The sequence below is a fragment of the Electrophorus electricus genome, chromosome 26 (genome assembly GCF_041902795.1).
Source record: "Electrophorus electricus isolate QZ-2024a chromosome 26, ASM4190279v1, whole genome shotgun sequence".
Classification (NCBI taxonomy): Eukaryota; Metazoa; Chordata; class Actinopteri; order Gymnotiformes; family Gymnotidae; genus Electrophorus; species Electrophorus electricus.
In genome coordinates, this window is record NC_137522.1 from 2524836 (window position 1) to 2542518 (window position 17683).

At 46.7% G+C, this 17683-nt stretch overlaps 2 protein-coding genes across 5 annotated transcripts; one reads left to right on the plus strand and one right to left on the minus strand.

The window, feature by feature from the left end:
• Positions 1-688: 688 nt before the first annotated feature.
• On the minus strand, positions 689-14655 carry phka2 (phosphorylase kinase, alpha 2 (liver)). Of its 4 annotated transcripts, none has more exons than XM_026996888.3 (32): positions 14257-14655; positions 12990-13148; positions 12817-12864; positions 12478-12646; positions 12056-12138; positions 11898-11978; positions 10860-10958; positions 10518-10664; positions 10228-10281; positions 9953-10075; positions 9746-9841; positions 9473-9580; positions 9172-9250; positions 8756-8890; positions 8526-8635; positions 8180-8324; positions 7992-8070; positions 7730-7884; positions 7471-7638; positions 7110-7213; positions 6826-6959; positions 6473-6629; positions 6269-6348; positions 5988-6066; positions 5578-5707; positions 5379-5480; positions 4950-5065; positions 4802-4825; positions 3798-3851; positions 2735-2962; positions 2368-2568; positions 689-2274 (listed from the first exon to the last, which is right to left on the minus strand). In XM_026996888.3, exons 1-32 carry the CDS (start codon positions 14332-14334, stop codon positions 2101-2103), a joined length of 3699 nt encoding a protein of 1232 aa, XP_026852689.2. In that variant the 5' UTR covers positions 14335-14655; the 3' UTR covers positions 689-2100. The 4 variants fall into 4 exon arrangements, with proteins under 4 accessions (XP_026852689.2, XP_026852685.2, XP_035379143.1 ...); XM_026996884.3 differs by having other exon boundaries at positions 7471-7641; positions 14257-14654; XM_035523250.2 differs by lacking the exon at positions 4802-4825 and having other exon boundaries at positions 7471-7641; positions 14257-14654.
• Positions 14656-15069: 414 nt separating this feature from the next.
• Positions 15070-17567, plus strand: ncbp2 (nuclear cap binding protein subunit 2). The gene is made up of 4 exons (XM_026997021.3): positions 15070-15229; positions 15421-15602; positions 16633-16771; positions 17280-17567. Exons 1-4 carry the CDS (start codon positions 15155-15157, stop codon positions 17376-17378), a joined length of 495 nt encoding a protein of 164 aa, XP_026852822.2. The 5' UTR covers positions 15070-15154; the 3' UTR covers positions 17379-17567.
• The last annotated feature ends 116 nt before the right edge of the window (positions 17568-17683 follow it).

The following is a 17683-nucleotide window of genomic DNA, read 5'->3' on the forward strand; positions in this document are numbered from 1 at the left end:
AAATATCAATTATCTAAAAAAAAATCATAAGTTCATTCATTATATCCCCTTGCATATATAACCCAGAGATCTTTAGACATGAAACACTAGGATGGTAAGTAAATAAAGAAATAAACAAACGACAAGAGAACTTTACAAGCTGCTCAAACAAAGCCAGGACGTTTACTACTGCAGACACCGTCTTAACTCTTAAACACTGACGGGCTTTTAAATACCACTTACTAAACACCACAATGTGTCTTCCAGTCCAGGCTCCTGGTCTGCACTAGCCAGTAGAAGGCTAGCACTCCTCTAGGACTCCGTGCCACAATTTAGTCAAAGCCGTCACAGATGGGGCACTACCATGTCACTACGCTGTCGCCCTTGAGAGCAGGACTGGTGGGAATGCACAGAGCGGGGACACCATCTGCGTACGCGCCATTAGCCTACCTCAGCGCCTTTATCTCGGAGCTCGGAGGCCAGCCAAGCAGAAAGAAATATGGCAAATGCAAAATCACAACAGATATAAATGTCTTTTTAAGAATTAAAAATAGGACGCACCAGCTTACATTTTAAACAGGCAGTTATTTATGGGCGGGGGAAAAACACCAGTCACAGTAGCACAAATTAGAATATGATCAAACTGTAATTTGCTGCCAAACTTCAACTAAGAGCAACTAACAAAAATGACCCAGAAAATGAGAGGAAAGCAAGACAAGGATACATTTTTTAATAAGTTACTTGAACACAATAACAGCTACAGGGGTCCAGAGGACCACAGTGGGATACATGCCAGCAGTGTTTGTACGATCCTCCATGCTAAAATGCATCTGAAGTTTCTCCAGAATTCATACACCAAATCTGAAACTCACCAGCGAAACGAGCCACTTTTAATTACAACAAACACCATCGCTTAAATTAACCATGTGCTTGTCTGACAGGGGCAAACGGTAAAGCTATATTCTAGGATATAGCTCTAGAAGCAAGGGTTCCTGTCTACACTCACTTTATGGTCCTGAGGAAAACTGACCCTGGGTCAGTCCTGCCACACAAAAGTGAGGTGGTGGTGTTGAGGACCCACCACGTGTCCCACGGCTGCAAACAGAATACAAGCACAAACAGGAAATAAAGATGAAAATCAATAAACCGTTTTTCTTACTGGCCTATGCATTAAGAGTTATGTTGTAGCTTTTTTTTTCTGTGAAAAAAAATAAATCTACACTTTGTTCCTCAGTCAAGAAAATCGGTTTTGTACCCCATCAGGATATCTCAAAAAACTCGAGACTTGCTTCAGGACAGGAAGCGCCATGTCGAGGGTTCTCTGCATTACAGATGTGTGTAAACATGCTTGTTCTACAGTACTACAGGCAGAGGGCACTATTCATACGTTCATATGGGGTACAGTTCATACAGAGTACTGTTCATACGTTCATACGGGGTACAGTTCATACAGAGTACTGTTCATACGTTCATACAGAGCAAAGTTCATACAGGGTACACTGTTCATACCGTACTGGGCAGTATATTACTAAGCAAAGGTAACAGGCTGGTTCAGTGTAATGGTACGACACGCTAGGGCAGCGTGGACCGAGCGTGGACATTTGCACCTCGTCTCAACAAGTGCACACACTAAAATGCACTCGACCTGCATTCGTAACCCCAGGTGGGTGCAATGAACAACACACACAGTTAAGTGGACAGGGGATTTCCCCTCTAATGCTATTCTCTTTGCTACTAGTGGATATACATTCTGCATACATTTGGAAAAACATTCTTGAATAAAAGCATAAATTATTATTAAATGCTAAAATTACTGATCTAGCCAGACCATCTAAAGTAAACATATAAATATCTATTTGATCTTACATGTGAATCAGTAACTTTATTAATAAGCACTACATTCATCCAATTCCACAAAAGTACTTCCTAATTTTTTTTCCATTTCCAATTTTATGAATTTACAATTTGAGGTCGTCTGTCTGCACGTTAGAGGCTGCCCTCTACAGCTGATCTAACATCAGGTTTACAGTTTTGCACATCTGTGTAAACAGCGAGGATACCCTTAAAGCGACTGGTCCTAGATCAGTGGTGAGGTCATCGTGTGCGTGGAAGCAGCTTTCCCTACTGCATTTGACAGCTGGTGCTAGGAAGGAAATCCTGAACATATGTGATGACGGCCTTGGACAGATAGGTCATGGTTCCGTAGCTGCCACTAGGGGCGCTGTCGTAGAAGAAGGTACAGATTCCTGTGGCTGGATCCTTCTCCAGGAAAAACTCATTGGCCCCGCTGGACTTCTGCGAAGCAGTGGGGAGGAACGGTTGGTGTGCACGCCGAGCGTGACGTTAGCGGACACTAATAGCTGAGGGCGGGAGGGTGGGAGTGGGTACCTGGTCGTTCAGGAACTGGTCGTTGGCCATGTGAACGATGCGGTCGATGTAGATGATTCCTCCGATGCTGGAGACCTCTATGTCGGCCACCAGCGTCAGGACCATGATGGCCTCCACCAGCAGCTGCCGATACTCCGGCTGAGGGACGTGGTTCAGAACGGACTCCACGTACACCGCAAACTTTATCTCTCCCTCCGTCATCTGCAGTGCAAGCACGCACGCATGCACACACACACACACACGCGCACACACGCGCACACAAGCATGCACACACACGGCCCTGAGTTTCCCGCTGCATTCATAAGGATGTGTGTGTGTGTGTGTGTGTGTGTGTGTGTGTGTGTGTGTGTGTGTGAGCTTTCCACACCTCTCGCGTGGTGGATGAAGGCAGCACGTATCCCAATATGGACAGGCCATGACACTTCTGTAGGATCTTCCACACCTTCTGGTAGAAGCCCACGGGGACGCGGTTGATGGCCCCGTCCAAACGCCGCCGACGCAGCCACTGACCCTGGCGCTCCTCCCACAGCAGACGGGAGTCTCCGGGGCCCGTGGGAGACAGCACCCCGCTGGGAGTGGAGGGACTACTACACCGCTACGCACACATCCCCCATATACAAACATGAAATAAATTAATGTTCATATACAAATATAAAGCCAGACAAAATAACAGAAACACCAGATGAAAAAGGGGCACTATTTTAGTGAATATACTACAGATTAATGTCTAGGCATATGATACGTTACACGTGTTATCTTCTCTACGTTATCTAACGTGATCTTCTTGAAGCTAAGGAGATTAGCTAAGATAAAAAGAGAAGCGAGACTAATATTTGCAGGTTATATTTTAAGCAAAGGCCCCGTGGGCAAACTGCTACAGAAGGAAGGCATAACTACAGCACTCCTGCTCTTAACCAATAACATGTCAGCGACTAACGTCAGCCTTCAAAACATTTATATTTATGCTATTTAGCTGACGCTTTTATCCAAAGCGACTTACAAGTATGACTGAGTACAACTTGAGCAACTGAGGGTTAAGAGTCTTGCTCAGGGACCCAACAGTGGCAACTTGGTAGCAGTGGGGCTTGAACTGGCAACCTTCTGATCACAAGTCAAACCCCCACGGAGCCGTGAACTAATGCAGCCGCACTGCCTGGTGCTCCTATTAGTTTGTCAACACACTGGCACTTGCATGCCGGCGTCCAGCTCATGACTCATGGGTAAAGAGACGAGGGCGTGACAGCCGTGGCGTAGCGACCATGCGCCATTGACGAGGGGAGGCGGCCAACTACGGACGTTCACGCCCACAGAACTGCATGACGGCAACAGGCAGCAGGCGCGCGGGCCTCCGCGGGACGCAGGACGCCAGGCTGCGGCTAAAGCTAAGTAACAGGTATGAGGCGCGAGACAGGAGGTGAAACCATGGTTACCGTGGAGCGGGGGGACGTGACATTGCTGCTGGTGGAATGACTGCCAGAAATGATCTACGAGACAAAAAAACAAAAACAAAACAAAACAAACAAACAAACAAAAAAGACAATCACAGGAACAGAAAAACAACCGACAGAGACAGTGAGGAAACGGGAATGTGACAATTCCTTCAAAATCCTTCTGAACTGTTTTAAAACACAGGGATATTATGACTAGAGAAACCACACTTCATATGTTCAGTAAAGAGGGGAAGGTGTTGTGAGCAGTTCACAATGGAAAACACCCAAAACACGGAATCTAAATCACACAAACAGCTCGGATTCGTGAAGGGAAACCAGCGAATGATGAATTAAACAAGGTGTTGGTTTTCAGTCCTGGGCAGTCAGAAGACTGGACAGTGCAGTATATCCTGCTCCAACTTGATTCAACTTGATAAATAAGAAATGAGTTACACAAACGTGTTCAGAAGCAGACACACACTGAACTGTACAATGCTGAGACCTTGTAGGACTGGTATTTGAAACCTTGTGTGTCTGATCTCCATTAGACTTAAGATATGAAAGAGTACAACCTCATTCAGTAAGGGTGTAACGATCACAAGGCAGTATATAAAAGACAAAGTTTGAAACAGTATCGAATTTTTAAAAATATTTGCCTCTGGCTCTTTCAAACCTTTCACGCTGTTAGGGTTATTTAAGGCGGTATATCAGGCAGGTCAGGATTTTCTGTTGTTTAGCATTGTTCGCAGTTCAACTGCGCTGACATTTTTTGCATAGGCATGTCACTAAGCAAGTCACACATCCAACACATTTTTAACACATAAAATATTGACCAGTCTCAAAACTGAAAATTGAAGCTCAAAATCAAAACTTGTATCAAACCTGAGAACATGCATATCGTTACACCCCTGGTGAGCATGCTTAGTACGACGTTGTTGAGAAACTAGCTCTGCAGTACACACACGCGCATGCTGCAAATAAACATGTTTACAAACTTAACCCACGCTTATTGGTCTGGAGTCGTCAAGCTGTAAGCAAAACAAAGTCAAAATCATTGGAACGTCTGAAACATCAAAAGCGTCCACACGTCGCGGCTCAAACCGTGTATGCGCTGGGCGTTTGCGGCATCGAGTGCCCTCAACACACTCTCACCTGCTTGATTTCGCTCTTCAGCTTGCGAATGCCTGTACGCTCTGTCTTAGTGGCGCCCGTGTGCCCCAGCTCGTGGATAGAGACGGCCGGGCTGGTGGCTGAGTCCAGGGGGCGCACTTCCACCACGACATGACATACAGGAAAAGAAAACACCTTCACTCACTGTCCAGTTACACAGTCCAGCGGACTCGATGAAGGAAAGCTTACGGCGTTTGTCGGACACTTTTATCCAAAGTGACTTACAATTCTGACTGAGTGCAACTTGAGTAATTGAGGGTTAAGGGTCTTGCTCAGGGGCCCAACAGTGGCAACTTGGCAGTGGTGGGACTTGAACTGACAACCTTCTGATTACTAGTCGAGTACCTTAACCACTGAGCCACCACTGGCCTACGTGAAGCCTGCCGTCCTCGTTTACGGGAGCAGACTCACCGCTCCTCTCCACTCCAAACTCTTTCCCGCTCAGGATGTGATGCAGCAGGTTCTTCATGTCGGACGGACTCAGGTTCATCAGCGCCTCTGAGGCTTCCTCACCTGGCGGGAGAGATGACAATGCGTTGCCTCACACGGGGCACCGCGCACGAGCACCATGCGCCATGGCCCCAGGCAGCTGCACCCGAGCCATCAGTACCTGAGCACTGCAGACTCCGGGCCAGCTCGGTCGCCATCACCTGCATGATGAGGCCGATCCGCAGACGGAGCATGTCGCCGAACAGACTGGGCTCCGAGCGCACATACATGGCCAGGTACACCATGATCTCCTGGGGAAAGAGAGCAAACATGGCTGAAAGGTGTTTTCAGGAACAGCTGGGATCTTTTCTTACACCTCAGAATAGTGACGCGAACGGATGTAGTGATGTTTTGGCGCGTGGTGTTACCTGCGTGTGAGGCTGTGGTGATGTGTGTGGTGTTACCTGCGTGTGAGGCTGTGGTGATGTGTGTGGTGTTACCTGCGTGTGAGGCTGTGGTGATGTGTGTGGTGTTACCTGCGTGTGAGGCTGTGGTGATGTGTGTAGTGTTACCTGCGTGAGGCTGTGTTACCTGCGTGAGAACAGCAATGCTTATGTCCTGGCCACTGGCCTCATAGATCAGGTTATTCAGTTGATCAGGTGGTAGAGGCCTAAAAAAACCGTATGAAGAAATAAAGACGTTGTAGTGGTGAGATGCTGCTGGCAGTCAACGCACCAACAATTAACACCAGACAATTAATAGTGACCAGTTTCTCATGAAGTAAATCATGATGCCCTCTGAAGGCCAATGTATAGACTTGGTGAGAAGTGATCTGTAGCAGGTCCTGGGTCAGTGGAAAAAGGCTCACTCACACTGTGATGACTTTCTCCCTGGGCTCAGGGGGGAGTCCCACTGTGAGCTGCTTCTGATGCGAGATCAGATCAGTGCAGGCCTGATGGTGGCACACATGCACGCACACGCACGGATGCGCAACACAGCATTTAACAGACACCCAAGTCCAGAATGACTTACCAAACTCGGGTTCTTATTCCACATATGAGGAGCTAAAGCATCACCTCTGCCAAGACCTCCACCCTCTTCTTCAGGATGCCGGAGATGTAGCGGATGAGCCCCCACTCTTTAGACGCTCCAGCCTTGGCGTAGAGCTCCTCCAGCAGAGAGCGCACCGTAGCTCTACCTGGTCCAGACATACGCACCTCCCAGTCTGCACCCCTGGCCACCACACGCACACACTCAAGACCCTCCTTGCATAACGTGATAAAGACTGAAATGCTCCTGTAATTGATTAAATTCATTAAATCCCCCCCACCACAATCTTCAGTCCAAAGTTTAACTGTATTTGTTTTACTGTTTACACTGCCTTTGTTACAGATCACAGCTGATTTGGCATGTAAGTAAGAACGTCTACTTCATAGCATAAAGGATGTAGAGGATGTCCGCCTGATCCTGCAGCGTGGGGCATTCCTTCAGGTGACTGACCAGAGCCGCAAAGTCGGGGTTGCCGTGGGAATCGCGGGGTAGGTGCAGGTCAACGGAAGAAGCCTGGTGAAACGCAAACAAACAAATTCGCCATGGAAACAACAAAACACAAGCCGACAAACACCACAGCTTTCCCGCATCCTTTACGCGAGCACACAGTATTGTACTGTAACACGGGGCGCGGTGACGTGAGCGAGGGCCTGGAAGTCTTGCCTTGTGTTGGTGAGGAGGACGGTGTTGATAAGGGACCTCCAGCAGGTTCAGAGACTTCCTGTGTTTGTTCATGATGGGCACCACAGGAAGATACATAGAAGGTTCTGAAAAGAGCGCAGGGGAGTGTGAGAGACAGCAGGAGGCATGCAGGAGATAGAAGACACGCCGGACAGAGCCACGCTCTAGAACAGCGGGTCCGGACCCCGCAGGTCCCAGCACAGACGACTAATGGCCCCGTTTGGATGTCATAGTCTGTTTTCTAATCTACAAGGTGCAAAACTACAGCCTTGCAGCAGACTGAGTGAATCTGTCACTGAGGGAGTAAGCAACGGACACAGTTACGGGCATCAGCTCGGCTTACTCGGCATGTCGAGCCCCTGCACCTGGGCCATGAGAGTGAGGATGTCCCGCGTGGTGTGTTCCGCACTGAAAACGTGCTGCTGCCCCCTCTGGATGGGAGGAAGATGCGACTTTGTGGCCGTGCTCTGTAACAGCTGTGTGAGGTACTGGTCAAGGACATCGTTGGAACCTTCTACGCGAGAGGAGAGCAAAACGTTACCTCGGACCCGTGCCAGGCTGGCTAAGTGTCTCGTCTGTTAACAGGAAGTGAAGAAAATTACCAGAAGACAAATGTTTGTGCTTTTTATCTTCATCGTCTTCCTCTTCGTCATCCTCATAATCTTCTAGAAGGTTTTCATCAGAGTCGGCGTCCAGGAAGCTGAGCTGGGTGTGGAAGGAGGTGGTGAGGAACGTGGAGAGGCTGGCCATTTGGACTCTACGCAGAAGAGATTCAAGTGAAGCACCAAACATCCACACAGGAACCTACGGCGAAGGCATGGCATGTCAAGGGTGTTCGCGCAGCAGGTCTCTGCGACCTCTGACCTCGCTCCGCCAAAGTAGCCGTCCTGAAGTTTGCGGAGGGTGGAGAGGACGCACGGGTCGACGCTCTCGCCGTCGTCCACTGCAACGACGACAAGCACAACACCTGAATCCCACGCTCGGCGAGCTCTGGCTAACGTGCGTAACGAGACACTTTGAGGCATGTGCATGCACGTGGGCTCTGCCGTTACCCAGCATGCTCTGCGTGATGAGGAAGGTGAGAGTAGGTCTTCCTGTCATTCTCCAGCAGGAGGAGAGGTAAGCCAGCTCAGTTCTCAGCATCTCCACGATCATCTGGTTATCCAGCGCCAGGTAGAAGTGGTGATGATCAATGAACTAAAGAGACAGGAAATGACATAACAGACCTCTCTCTCTCTCTCTCTCTCTTTAATGTTTAAAAAAAAAACATTGTTTTTATCCAATTACATTGTGCAAAGTCACAATCACCACAAAACCAATATTTGATTTTTCACTGGGGAACAAGCCTGAACTGAAACAAGGTCATGGCGTACACATCAGAAGGACGTGTGTGTTCACCTGTGGGGTAAAAGTGTAGGTGCGGTTTCTGATCTCGTAGAACTTGGAGGTTCCCAGAACTCCAATGTGTCGGTACGGTCGCCCAGTCAGCTTCAGTTTCTTGCTGCTTCCTGAGAAGAGCAGAAAGCGCAGACTTGGTTGATCAGCGAGTCAGACACACACGCCAACCCTTCTTCCCTGCGGAACGCAGAGGAAGGGCAGTTTCGACGACGTGTGCAGCCAGTCATCACCGAGCTTCACGTAGATCTGGCTCAGGATTCGAGCTGGCATGATGCGGATGGGCAGGACTTCTGACACCGTCTGCACCTCAATCCCATAATCCCTCAGCAAACTCCGAATCTCCTCGGACTCTGCCACTACGCTCACTAAACAGAACGCACAGGTGTAGAACATGCTTAAGAAGTGTGTGTGAGTGTGTGTGTGTGTGTGTACACGTTTGTGTGCGTGCGTCTTTGTGTTTGTGTGTGCACTCGTGTGCGTACGTGTATTTGTGTTTTTGTGTGTGCGCGTTTGTGTTTGTGTCTGTGTGTGCGCGTGTTTCTGGATTTGAGAAAATCTTACAGCTTCCTAGTTTCAAAATATTGTCAAGTCAGCCAATGTTCCATGTGACTGGATCGGTACGGCTTTCTGTAAACTCTTCTCCTACCTTGGACCACGACATCTGGTTTGAACCCAGTGGAGAACCTCCTGTTTAGAGGATCTATCTCTCCAGGAGCGAGAAACCCCTGATTAGACAACACAACAAACATCCCTTTGAGGAAAAAGTTTTCCAAAACTCACTGAAAGCATAAAAAAGTCCCAGAACTACCCTGGAACGTTCCGTTTCACATACATGACACCTGTGGGGGACAATAACGATCAAACTAAGACACACGGCTGTCCGGCCATCAGAGAGAGCCGGAGGTTAAATGCAAAGCCGGGGGGTGGAGTTACAGGAGAGGGCATACGTCTGCAAGAAGGCTGCCCAGGATGTAGAGGGATTGCCCCCACATGTGAGGGAGCTGACCCAGGGCCACGCGGTCCACCGTGTGAGGACTCCTGTACTCCTCCTCAACCTGCAACAGCACAGGAACATTGCCATGACCACCATGCTGTCTGCTGTTCCTGGGATTGGACAGGCTGAATACACGCCACCAGTTTCAGATAAACCTTTCTGAACTGCAGTATTATATATAGTGTGTGAAGGTCAGCGGCAGAACGCCTCACACGCATCCGCTCACCTTGTCGGCCGGTACAGCGTACAGTTCCGGGATCAGTTTGATGCCGTGTTTGCCTCGAATCAAAATGCCCTCCAGAGCCTCCCTGTATTCCTGCACCTGAATAGTCACATTAGTGTCAACGGTGTCTCCACACTGCCCCCTGCTGCCCAACACCTTCTCTACAGCTGTCGACCTAACGAAAGGGCGCGTGGTTGAAGGGTGACCTACCTGTACTTGGTCCCCGGTGAAAATGCCGTCCAGTATAAGGTACGTCCAAAACACTGGCCATTCACACTCAATATTCTCGAAGAGCTTTAATTCTGCTGGGTCGTAGTGTAGCCGAGAGGAGTCCTGCATCCACAACGGGAACAGAGAACAAAAACACAGCAAACGTTTGAGGCGTAAGAGGAGTCAAGAACACGAACACGCCCGGAAGAAATTCACAGCCGAGACCCTGTCGCAACACAGAAGTCAAACCGGGAAGGTGTTGCGAGTAAACTCACCTCTTTGGGGGTCCTGTAGCCATCTCTGATGAACCGACAGCACCCGTAACGCCCCTAAAAAGATTACACTTCGTTTGAGACTTTCTAAAGAAAGCCCTGTGGTTCTGTCTTTAGACCAGAGTCTGTCTGAGGATGGACGTAAAGCACCTTCACATCCAGCACTGTTAGTTTTTTTTTTTTCCATTTTCATTTTATTTTAATTTTTTTTAAATTTTATTTTATTTTATTTTTTTTACACATTTCCATCACTGAAACAGCTGAAGGCCAGAAGACAACACGCTCAGTGCTACCTGCAGCTTGGATATGATCTCGCCCTTAGTGATGCTGACCAGGTCAGCATCCTCGACTGCAAACGCAGGGAAGGAGATGATGGACAACAGCCCGGCGTCGATCTCCTTCGAGGTGGAGGCTCGAGGCAGCATGGAGCACAGGATGGACTGCAGACACACACAGAGGGGACAACGGTTGCAGACTTTGGACAGGAGCAAGCAGCTCTGATCCCCCTCGAGTACCTGCTGACTACTCAAGTCTCATCTGATTCATATGGCTGAAGTAAAAGAAGACAAAGCTGTTTGTTTTATGAATTTCCTCTTTTTATTTAATTTTTAAGAAACAGAAGTGCATTATTTTACCTGGCAATGCTCCACTTCGTCTGGGAGAACATGAATGACTGACTTGGGGCCTCCGTGAGCTCCGAACAGGTCGAGCTCATCAATGGCCTCCAATGCTGCCTAACAGCCCAAGAGCATATGAGCAGATGTGACCAATCACACGAGAGCATATGAGCAGATGTGACCAATCACACGAGAGCATATGAGCAGATGTGACCAATCATACGACAGCATGAGCAGATCTGTCCAATCATATCAGAGCATGTGATCAGATCTGACCAATCATAAGTCATTTAGAAATCCAACATCTAAAACTTGGTAAAATACCCAAATGCTCTTTCTAGACGCAGTGCAGTCCTTAAGTAAACAGTGGACCAACACTGAACTTTAACCTCGCCGTGTATGTTAACCTTGTGTATTTTTCGATTCCTCTCTCTCTTTTGAACCCCACATCAAGTCACTAGTTAAATATCGCTAGACTTGGACACACGCTATCCACACATGACGCTGAGACTGATTCACGCCTTTATCACCTCCCGTCTGGATTACTGCGACTCTCTCTTCACTGACATCCCAAACAAAACCATCCAATCACTTTAACATGTTCAAAATTCAGCCGTGAGATTCTCCTACATGTTAGAAAGTCAGCCCACATCACACCTATACCGCATCAGTTACACTGGCTCCCGGGCCCGGAAGCGTAACGGCGTCTCGGCCCAACCACTTACACACGACACTGAGTGTGTTTACATGTACTTAATAATCCAAGAAATGCAGAATATCAGATTGTGTCAGTAGTCTGATCAACGTGTTTACATGAACTTGGGAAAATAGGAAAACTCCAAGGGAACGGGTATGCGCTGAGAAATCGATTACTGAGCTAAAATCCAAATTTCTAGGCCTTAATCCAATCTAGGAAATTGTATCCTGTTTACATGACCACATAAATAATCATATAATTTATGACTGGATTATTAAATGCATCTAAACGCATTCACTGTGCCCTAAAAAAAAAGCCATAAGCAACCGGGCACGTCTTACACCGGGAACGCCTCCTACCTTCGCCATGCCCACAGAGCTCCCATTCAGTTCAGGAATTCCCTGGTTAGTCTTGTCTCCTCTCTCCCACATACCGTAATCCTACAGGGAGACAATTACGCAGTTACTCATGCAGGTTACTAACGGACCAAGAAACGAGTGTTCAGGGTTAAACTCACAGCCACTTTATACGCCGCCTCGATGTAGAACACCAGGTTCTGGATGAACGCCACCTCATCTAGGTTCGATATGATGCGCAGACCTGTGGCGGAGGGAAAGCCGTGTGGAAGAGGGGATGAACACAAAAGCAGACACAACAGAAGCAGACACAAGACCATCACCTGATTCAGATTATTCCGATATGATATGAATAGATCTTGGATCAACCATTTCTGCCTAAATCCGGTGACATCATAACCACGCCGTAACTACAACAGCTCGGCTAGTCCTGGCTGACAATGTTGGTATTACATTATTGCGTGAAACTACCAATAGGCTTAAATATGCTGTATTCTGTATCCATCAAAAATCTCACAAAGATAGACATTATAGAAATCTGATTAAAAATGTCCAGATATGCGGTCCACGTCCTTTCACTCACCTGACGCAGTCATTTGCGCCAGCGTCAGCAGGTAGAGAGAGGTGGCGTCCACCTGCAGGTGACCCCACTGGTCATCCCCGACGACCGTGGCGCAGGTGGGCGTGTGGTATTTGGCGTGCAGGCAGTCTTTGGTGCTCTGGGTGTGCTTGAATTTCTCCACCTTCTCCACCTGCGGTGACATACACCAGCCAACCCCTTACAGGCAGACACAAGGGCAGGAAATACGGCACGAAAAGGGCCACGTAAACAGAACAAAGCGTTTACCAGTGATTGCACGGGGCAGCAGGAAAACGCTACCCGCCTCGTGGTGCAGTACGAAAAAGGGCGTGTTAACGTTACCTGTCTCATCATACACTGGAGCAGTCCCTGCATCAGTTTCACCACACTCTGCAAAATTTAAAACACTTTCAACAGGGTGACCCTCAGAACAGCAACTTTGTCTAGTTTGCACTGTGCCACTGTGGAAAGATGCAGCGTTTTGCCGGAATGCGGCGTTCGTTGGATTCGGTCACCTGCTCGAGCTCGTATGCCTTGGCTTTGTCCTCGTCACGGTCGGCGTTCTTGCGATAGGCCATTCCCAGGCCCCACACGGCCAGGATGCTGTACACGTTGTCCCGCACCCAGGCGTCTCTCTGCTGAGTACTGGCAGGAAGCAGCCCGGTCACGGGGTTCTGCACAGCAGAGACATGAAGCTCTCAGCCCTGCCTGACAGATAAACTATCATAGGCTTTACAAAAAGGACGAACCCGAATGGAACCAAATTTCTCTTGACTGGGTTGTCAATAGCGGACATACGTCAAAGTTTGTGTAGTGTCTACGCATGCAGACACACCCTCCAGAAGACACGCCCTCCTGCACGCTACCCAATGTTAAACATAATCCTATAACATATACTGGAGATGTTTTTAAACACTAATTGTTTGGATCATGGGGCCTATTCTGTAGTTAGTTGGACAGCTAGGACATATCCTGGGTCTGCTGAATACATGAGACTGCAGAAAACAATGAAGACCAAGAACATATAAACCTGGTTCACAGTGGTTTATAATGTGTGTGTGTGTGTGTGTGTGTGTGTGTGTGTGTGTGTGTGTGTTTTGTGAGCAACCCGGCCAATGCAAAAATTCCTGGAAAGTGTTTTTTGGATATTCTGATAAACATCACATCGTCACATTACATTAAGGGTTCCTAAATCTGCTTTAATATATCACAGTATGTAGCAATGCAATAGTATTATGGAATATTTGCTGTATTATGCAGTTGTAGTGGAAATTGTGGCACAAGAAATAACCATCATAACTTTTAAAGTTTTTTTTTATGGGACAACAGTAGCAAGTAGCTGGTGCCTGGTTAAACAGAAACACTGTCAAGAAACAGAACTGAAACACACCTCAAAACAATTGCAACCTCTATGAAACAGATACTGCGGCGACTGACTGACACACACACACACACACACACACACACACACACACACACACACACACACACACACACACACAGCTGCGCCTTCAAAAGACTTTCAAGCCACACAAACAATGTGCACATTTTCGCAGCCTCTTCTATTAAAAGGTGACCTTTGTTCGGTTTATTCTTAGGTCTTGGAGAAAACCTCCAGCTGTCCATTTCAGAGGCTGAACGTTTTCCATGATAACCTTACTGCTGCACCATCAAAACCATTACGAGACACACACACACACACACACACACACACACACACACACACATATATATATAATATATATATATATGTTTAAGCCAAGCCAGGATGCGCGGGCCTACCTGATGGCATAGGATGGTGTCATGGACCAGCCTAGCGAAGGCGTCCAACCTCACGCCGGAGTTACTTCGACTCCGCATCCTTGTACTGATCTGGTCCGATTTACACTGGCGGCATGTCCGCAACTGGAGGGGTTACTGGGAGCAGCTCCTCCGGCTAGTCAAGGAGGAAATGAGCTGAACACAGCAGGGGAGGCCTCCAGTGTTGACAACGGACAGATGAAATTCACTTTTCTTCGAGAAAAAAAAAGCGAAAAGGAAAACGCGTATATAACTGTTTGTCCAGCGATTGTCACCACAGCCTGCTCAACACGGACGGGGGAGACCGACAGGTGTGACAGGCGGACGGCGGCTCTGCTCCAAACGGAACAGCGTCCATAAAAGTCCCTGTCCTTACAATGCCTGAGTGCAGCTTTACCTTCACACCCTCCACACCTCCATATCAGCCTACATTCATGTTAGAAAAACTAAAGTCATTATATATATATATATATATATATATATATATATATATATATATATATATATATATATATATATATATATATGACTTTCGTTTTTTTTTAAATTAAATTCCTGTTACACCCTTGTCTAAATTCAGAGTTGTTTAATTAATTAATTAATTAATATATATATATATATATATATATATATATATATATATAAATTAAACAACTCTGAATTTAGGCAAGGGTGTAACAGGAATTTAATTTCAAAATAAAAGTCTCCTGCGGGTACAGTGGTAACCGCCGGGCCAGTGGGGGCAGTAGAACCACTAACTTCGGCTCCGCCGGGCCAGTGGGGGCAGCAGTACCACTAACTTCGGTTTGGTTTAAACGAAGAAGGCGGCACGAACACGTGGTCGCTGCTGGCTAGCACGCTGGTGTCCTGACTCGTAACCATGTCGGTCAAACTAAACGCCCTGTTTAGTGACTCCTACATCGACATAAGTCAGTACAGAGACCAGCACTTTAAGGTAAGTAAGGGAGGCGCTTTGCATTTCTAAAAAAAATAAAAAATAAAAAAAGACTGTTCACTGGGATTTAAGCGAACTTGGCTAGCGAAGAGACATAACCAACTGTACATGTTTATTATCACCTAGTCACTTAGTTCTGCTACGTTTGTGGAGATGGTTTAACGGGTGTCGTTTTTTTTTTCTTTTCTAAGGGCAACCGACATGACCAAGAAAAACTGCTAAAACAGAGCTGCACCCTGTACGTCGGCAACCTCTCCTTCTACACCACGGAGGAGCAGGTGTACGACCTGTTCTCCAAGAGCGGCGACGTGAAGAGGATCGTCATTGGCCTCGACAAGATCAAGAAGACGGCGTGCGGCTTTTGTTTCGTGGAGTATCCTTTGTTTTTATTTATTTGGATCCGATTCGGAAATGCTGCGGTCTAAACACGTGTTCATTATCGCGGAGTCTTCGCTACACTCGATTAAAGCTGCAGTAGGGGAAACGGTAAAGGAAGCGGATTTAAGTTTGAAAATCAAGACCCCACCCCATCCGTCTAGGCTCCGCCTCCGACGCCCCGCCCCTCGGAACAGGCTGCTCTGCACGTTGTAAAATGTCAACGTTGACCGATAAACAAGCAGGAATTAATCTTTTTGACGTAAAAAGTAATATGCAGCAATAGCTATTCGGTAAAGGAGCTAGCACGTATTTATTTCAGTGCTTAGATACTGGTTTGTTAACGTTATAAAAACCACTTATGAGAACCCTTAGCTGTTACACTCTCTCTGTTGTCACAATATAGGGACAGTTTTTAGCAAATATAATTTTATGGGTCACCTGCTGCTGCTTTAATCACGTGGCCTCGGTTTTGTTCAGGAGTAACTCCTGCTTGGTTGAAATGAAGCAGTATCGGCCCGTCTTTGGATAAGACTTACCTCTGACCTATCACGAGCCAATCAACAACTCAGTCTTGATATGAAGCAATACCATTTAACTAAACATACTGAGATTTTATTTTTAGCATTAAACACTTGCAAATCTTTTTTTTTTTTAATTAGTATTGCAGGTTAAACTAAGTTTTCCACCTCAAACCTAAGGTTTTGTTATTTGTAAAATTTATGTAAAGGCAGTTTAGTGGAAGACATGTTTGTGGTCACATTTAACACTTATACCCCCCCCCCCCAAATTATATGATCTGATCACTTGCATTTAAATAAGTGGCCTAAAGATAAACTGGCCTAAATTGTGTTTTGTACATATTGCTTCTACTGAATTTAAACCGGGAATTTATTTGCAAGAACACATTCCCTGGCTGACTAATGTTCTTGAGTTAGCCTTTACTCATATTCCTAAATTCTGAGCTGCATTTAAATTGCTTTACTTTGGATTTGTTTCAATATTTTGATCCTTAACATGTCTGCAAGGTATTACACACGAACAGATGCGGAGAACGCAATGAGATTCATCAACGGGACCAGATTAGACGACAGAATCATCAGAACAGACTGGGACGCTGGCTTTAAAGAGGGAAGACAGTATGGTCGTGGGAAATCTGGAGGGCAGGTGTGGTTCTAGTTTACGTTGGTGTGACCGTACCCCACCCCACACACACACACTTAATTAGATGTGCAGTTTACCTGTTGATCTCACCCATGTGCTGTTGCTGGTTAGATATCGTACGTCCACAGACCTCTTAACCGAACAGTGATGTGTAAATACAAATGGACAAGTGCATTTGATGCCCATACCATCTCACCATTCACAGTTATGCAACTACCACGTCACTCACTGTGTTGAGTGGTCCACCACCCAAACGATATCTGGTCGGCAGTAGTCCTGTGGTCAGAATATGACCAAGAATGAACAGGGTAAAGGGTGGTTGAGGAGTTCTACTATTTAACAGAGCTACGGTCTCTAACGATACACAAACATGTACCTATTAAAGTTACCACTGTGTATAGGTACATGTTTGTAAAAGTGGGTAGCGAATTTATTGGCTGTGTAACTGAAAACTGAAATGCTGGGGGGCTTTTTTGTTTGTTTGTCCCCCCCCCCCTCCCCTCCTCCTCAGGTCAGAGATGAATACAGACAAGACTACGACCCTGCGAGGGGTGGATATGGGAAACTGGCTCAGCTACAGAGGACTTCAGATGTGCAACACAAATTTTAGTGATGGGAATCAGAATTCTATGGACTTTTTTTTTTTTTTTAAGCCAATGTACATATTCCAGTAAATTCTTGAGTTCTAGCACATACATAAGTTTGTAGGAATTATATACAGATCTGCATTTTGAGTCTGAGTGAAGGTTTAGTCTATTCTGAATTTACATGTGTTTTTTTAAATAAACAATCAAGGTGACTTGCATGTTGGCGGTTTGTAAGAAACATTTTGCTGACAGGAAAGACACTTGATCAACAGTAAACATTAATCTTGACTAAAAGGGTAACGGGATCAGACCTCCGTAAACATTATTA

Coding starts and splice junctions, on each gene's coding strand:
- phka2 (XM_026996884.3), bottom strand. CDS start 14,334: ATGCGGAGTCGAAGTAACTCCGGCGTGAGGTTGGACGCCTTCGCTAGG. Junction 10,959..11,897: donor GCTCTGTGGGCATGGCGAAG/GTAGGAGGCGTT, acceptor TTGGGCTGTTAG/GCAGCATTGGAGGCCATTGA. Junction 9,842..9,952: donor TCACCGGGGACCAAGTACAG/GTAGGTCACCCT, acceptor GTGACTATTCAG/GTGCAGGAATACAGGGAGGC.
- ncbp2 (XM_026997021.3), top strand. CDS start 15,155: ATGTCGGTCAAACTAAACGCCCTGTTTAGTGACTCCTACATCGACATA. Junction 15,230..15,420: donor ACAGAGACCAGCACTTTAAG/GTAAGTAAGGGA, acceptor TTCTTTTCTAAG/GGCAACCGACATGACCAAGA. Junction 15,603..16,632: donor TGCGGCTTTTGTTTCGTGGA/GTATCCTTTGTT, acceptor CATGTCTGCAAG/GTATTACACACGAACAGATG.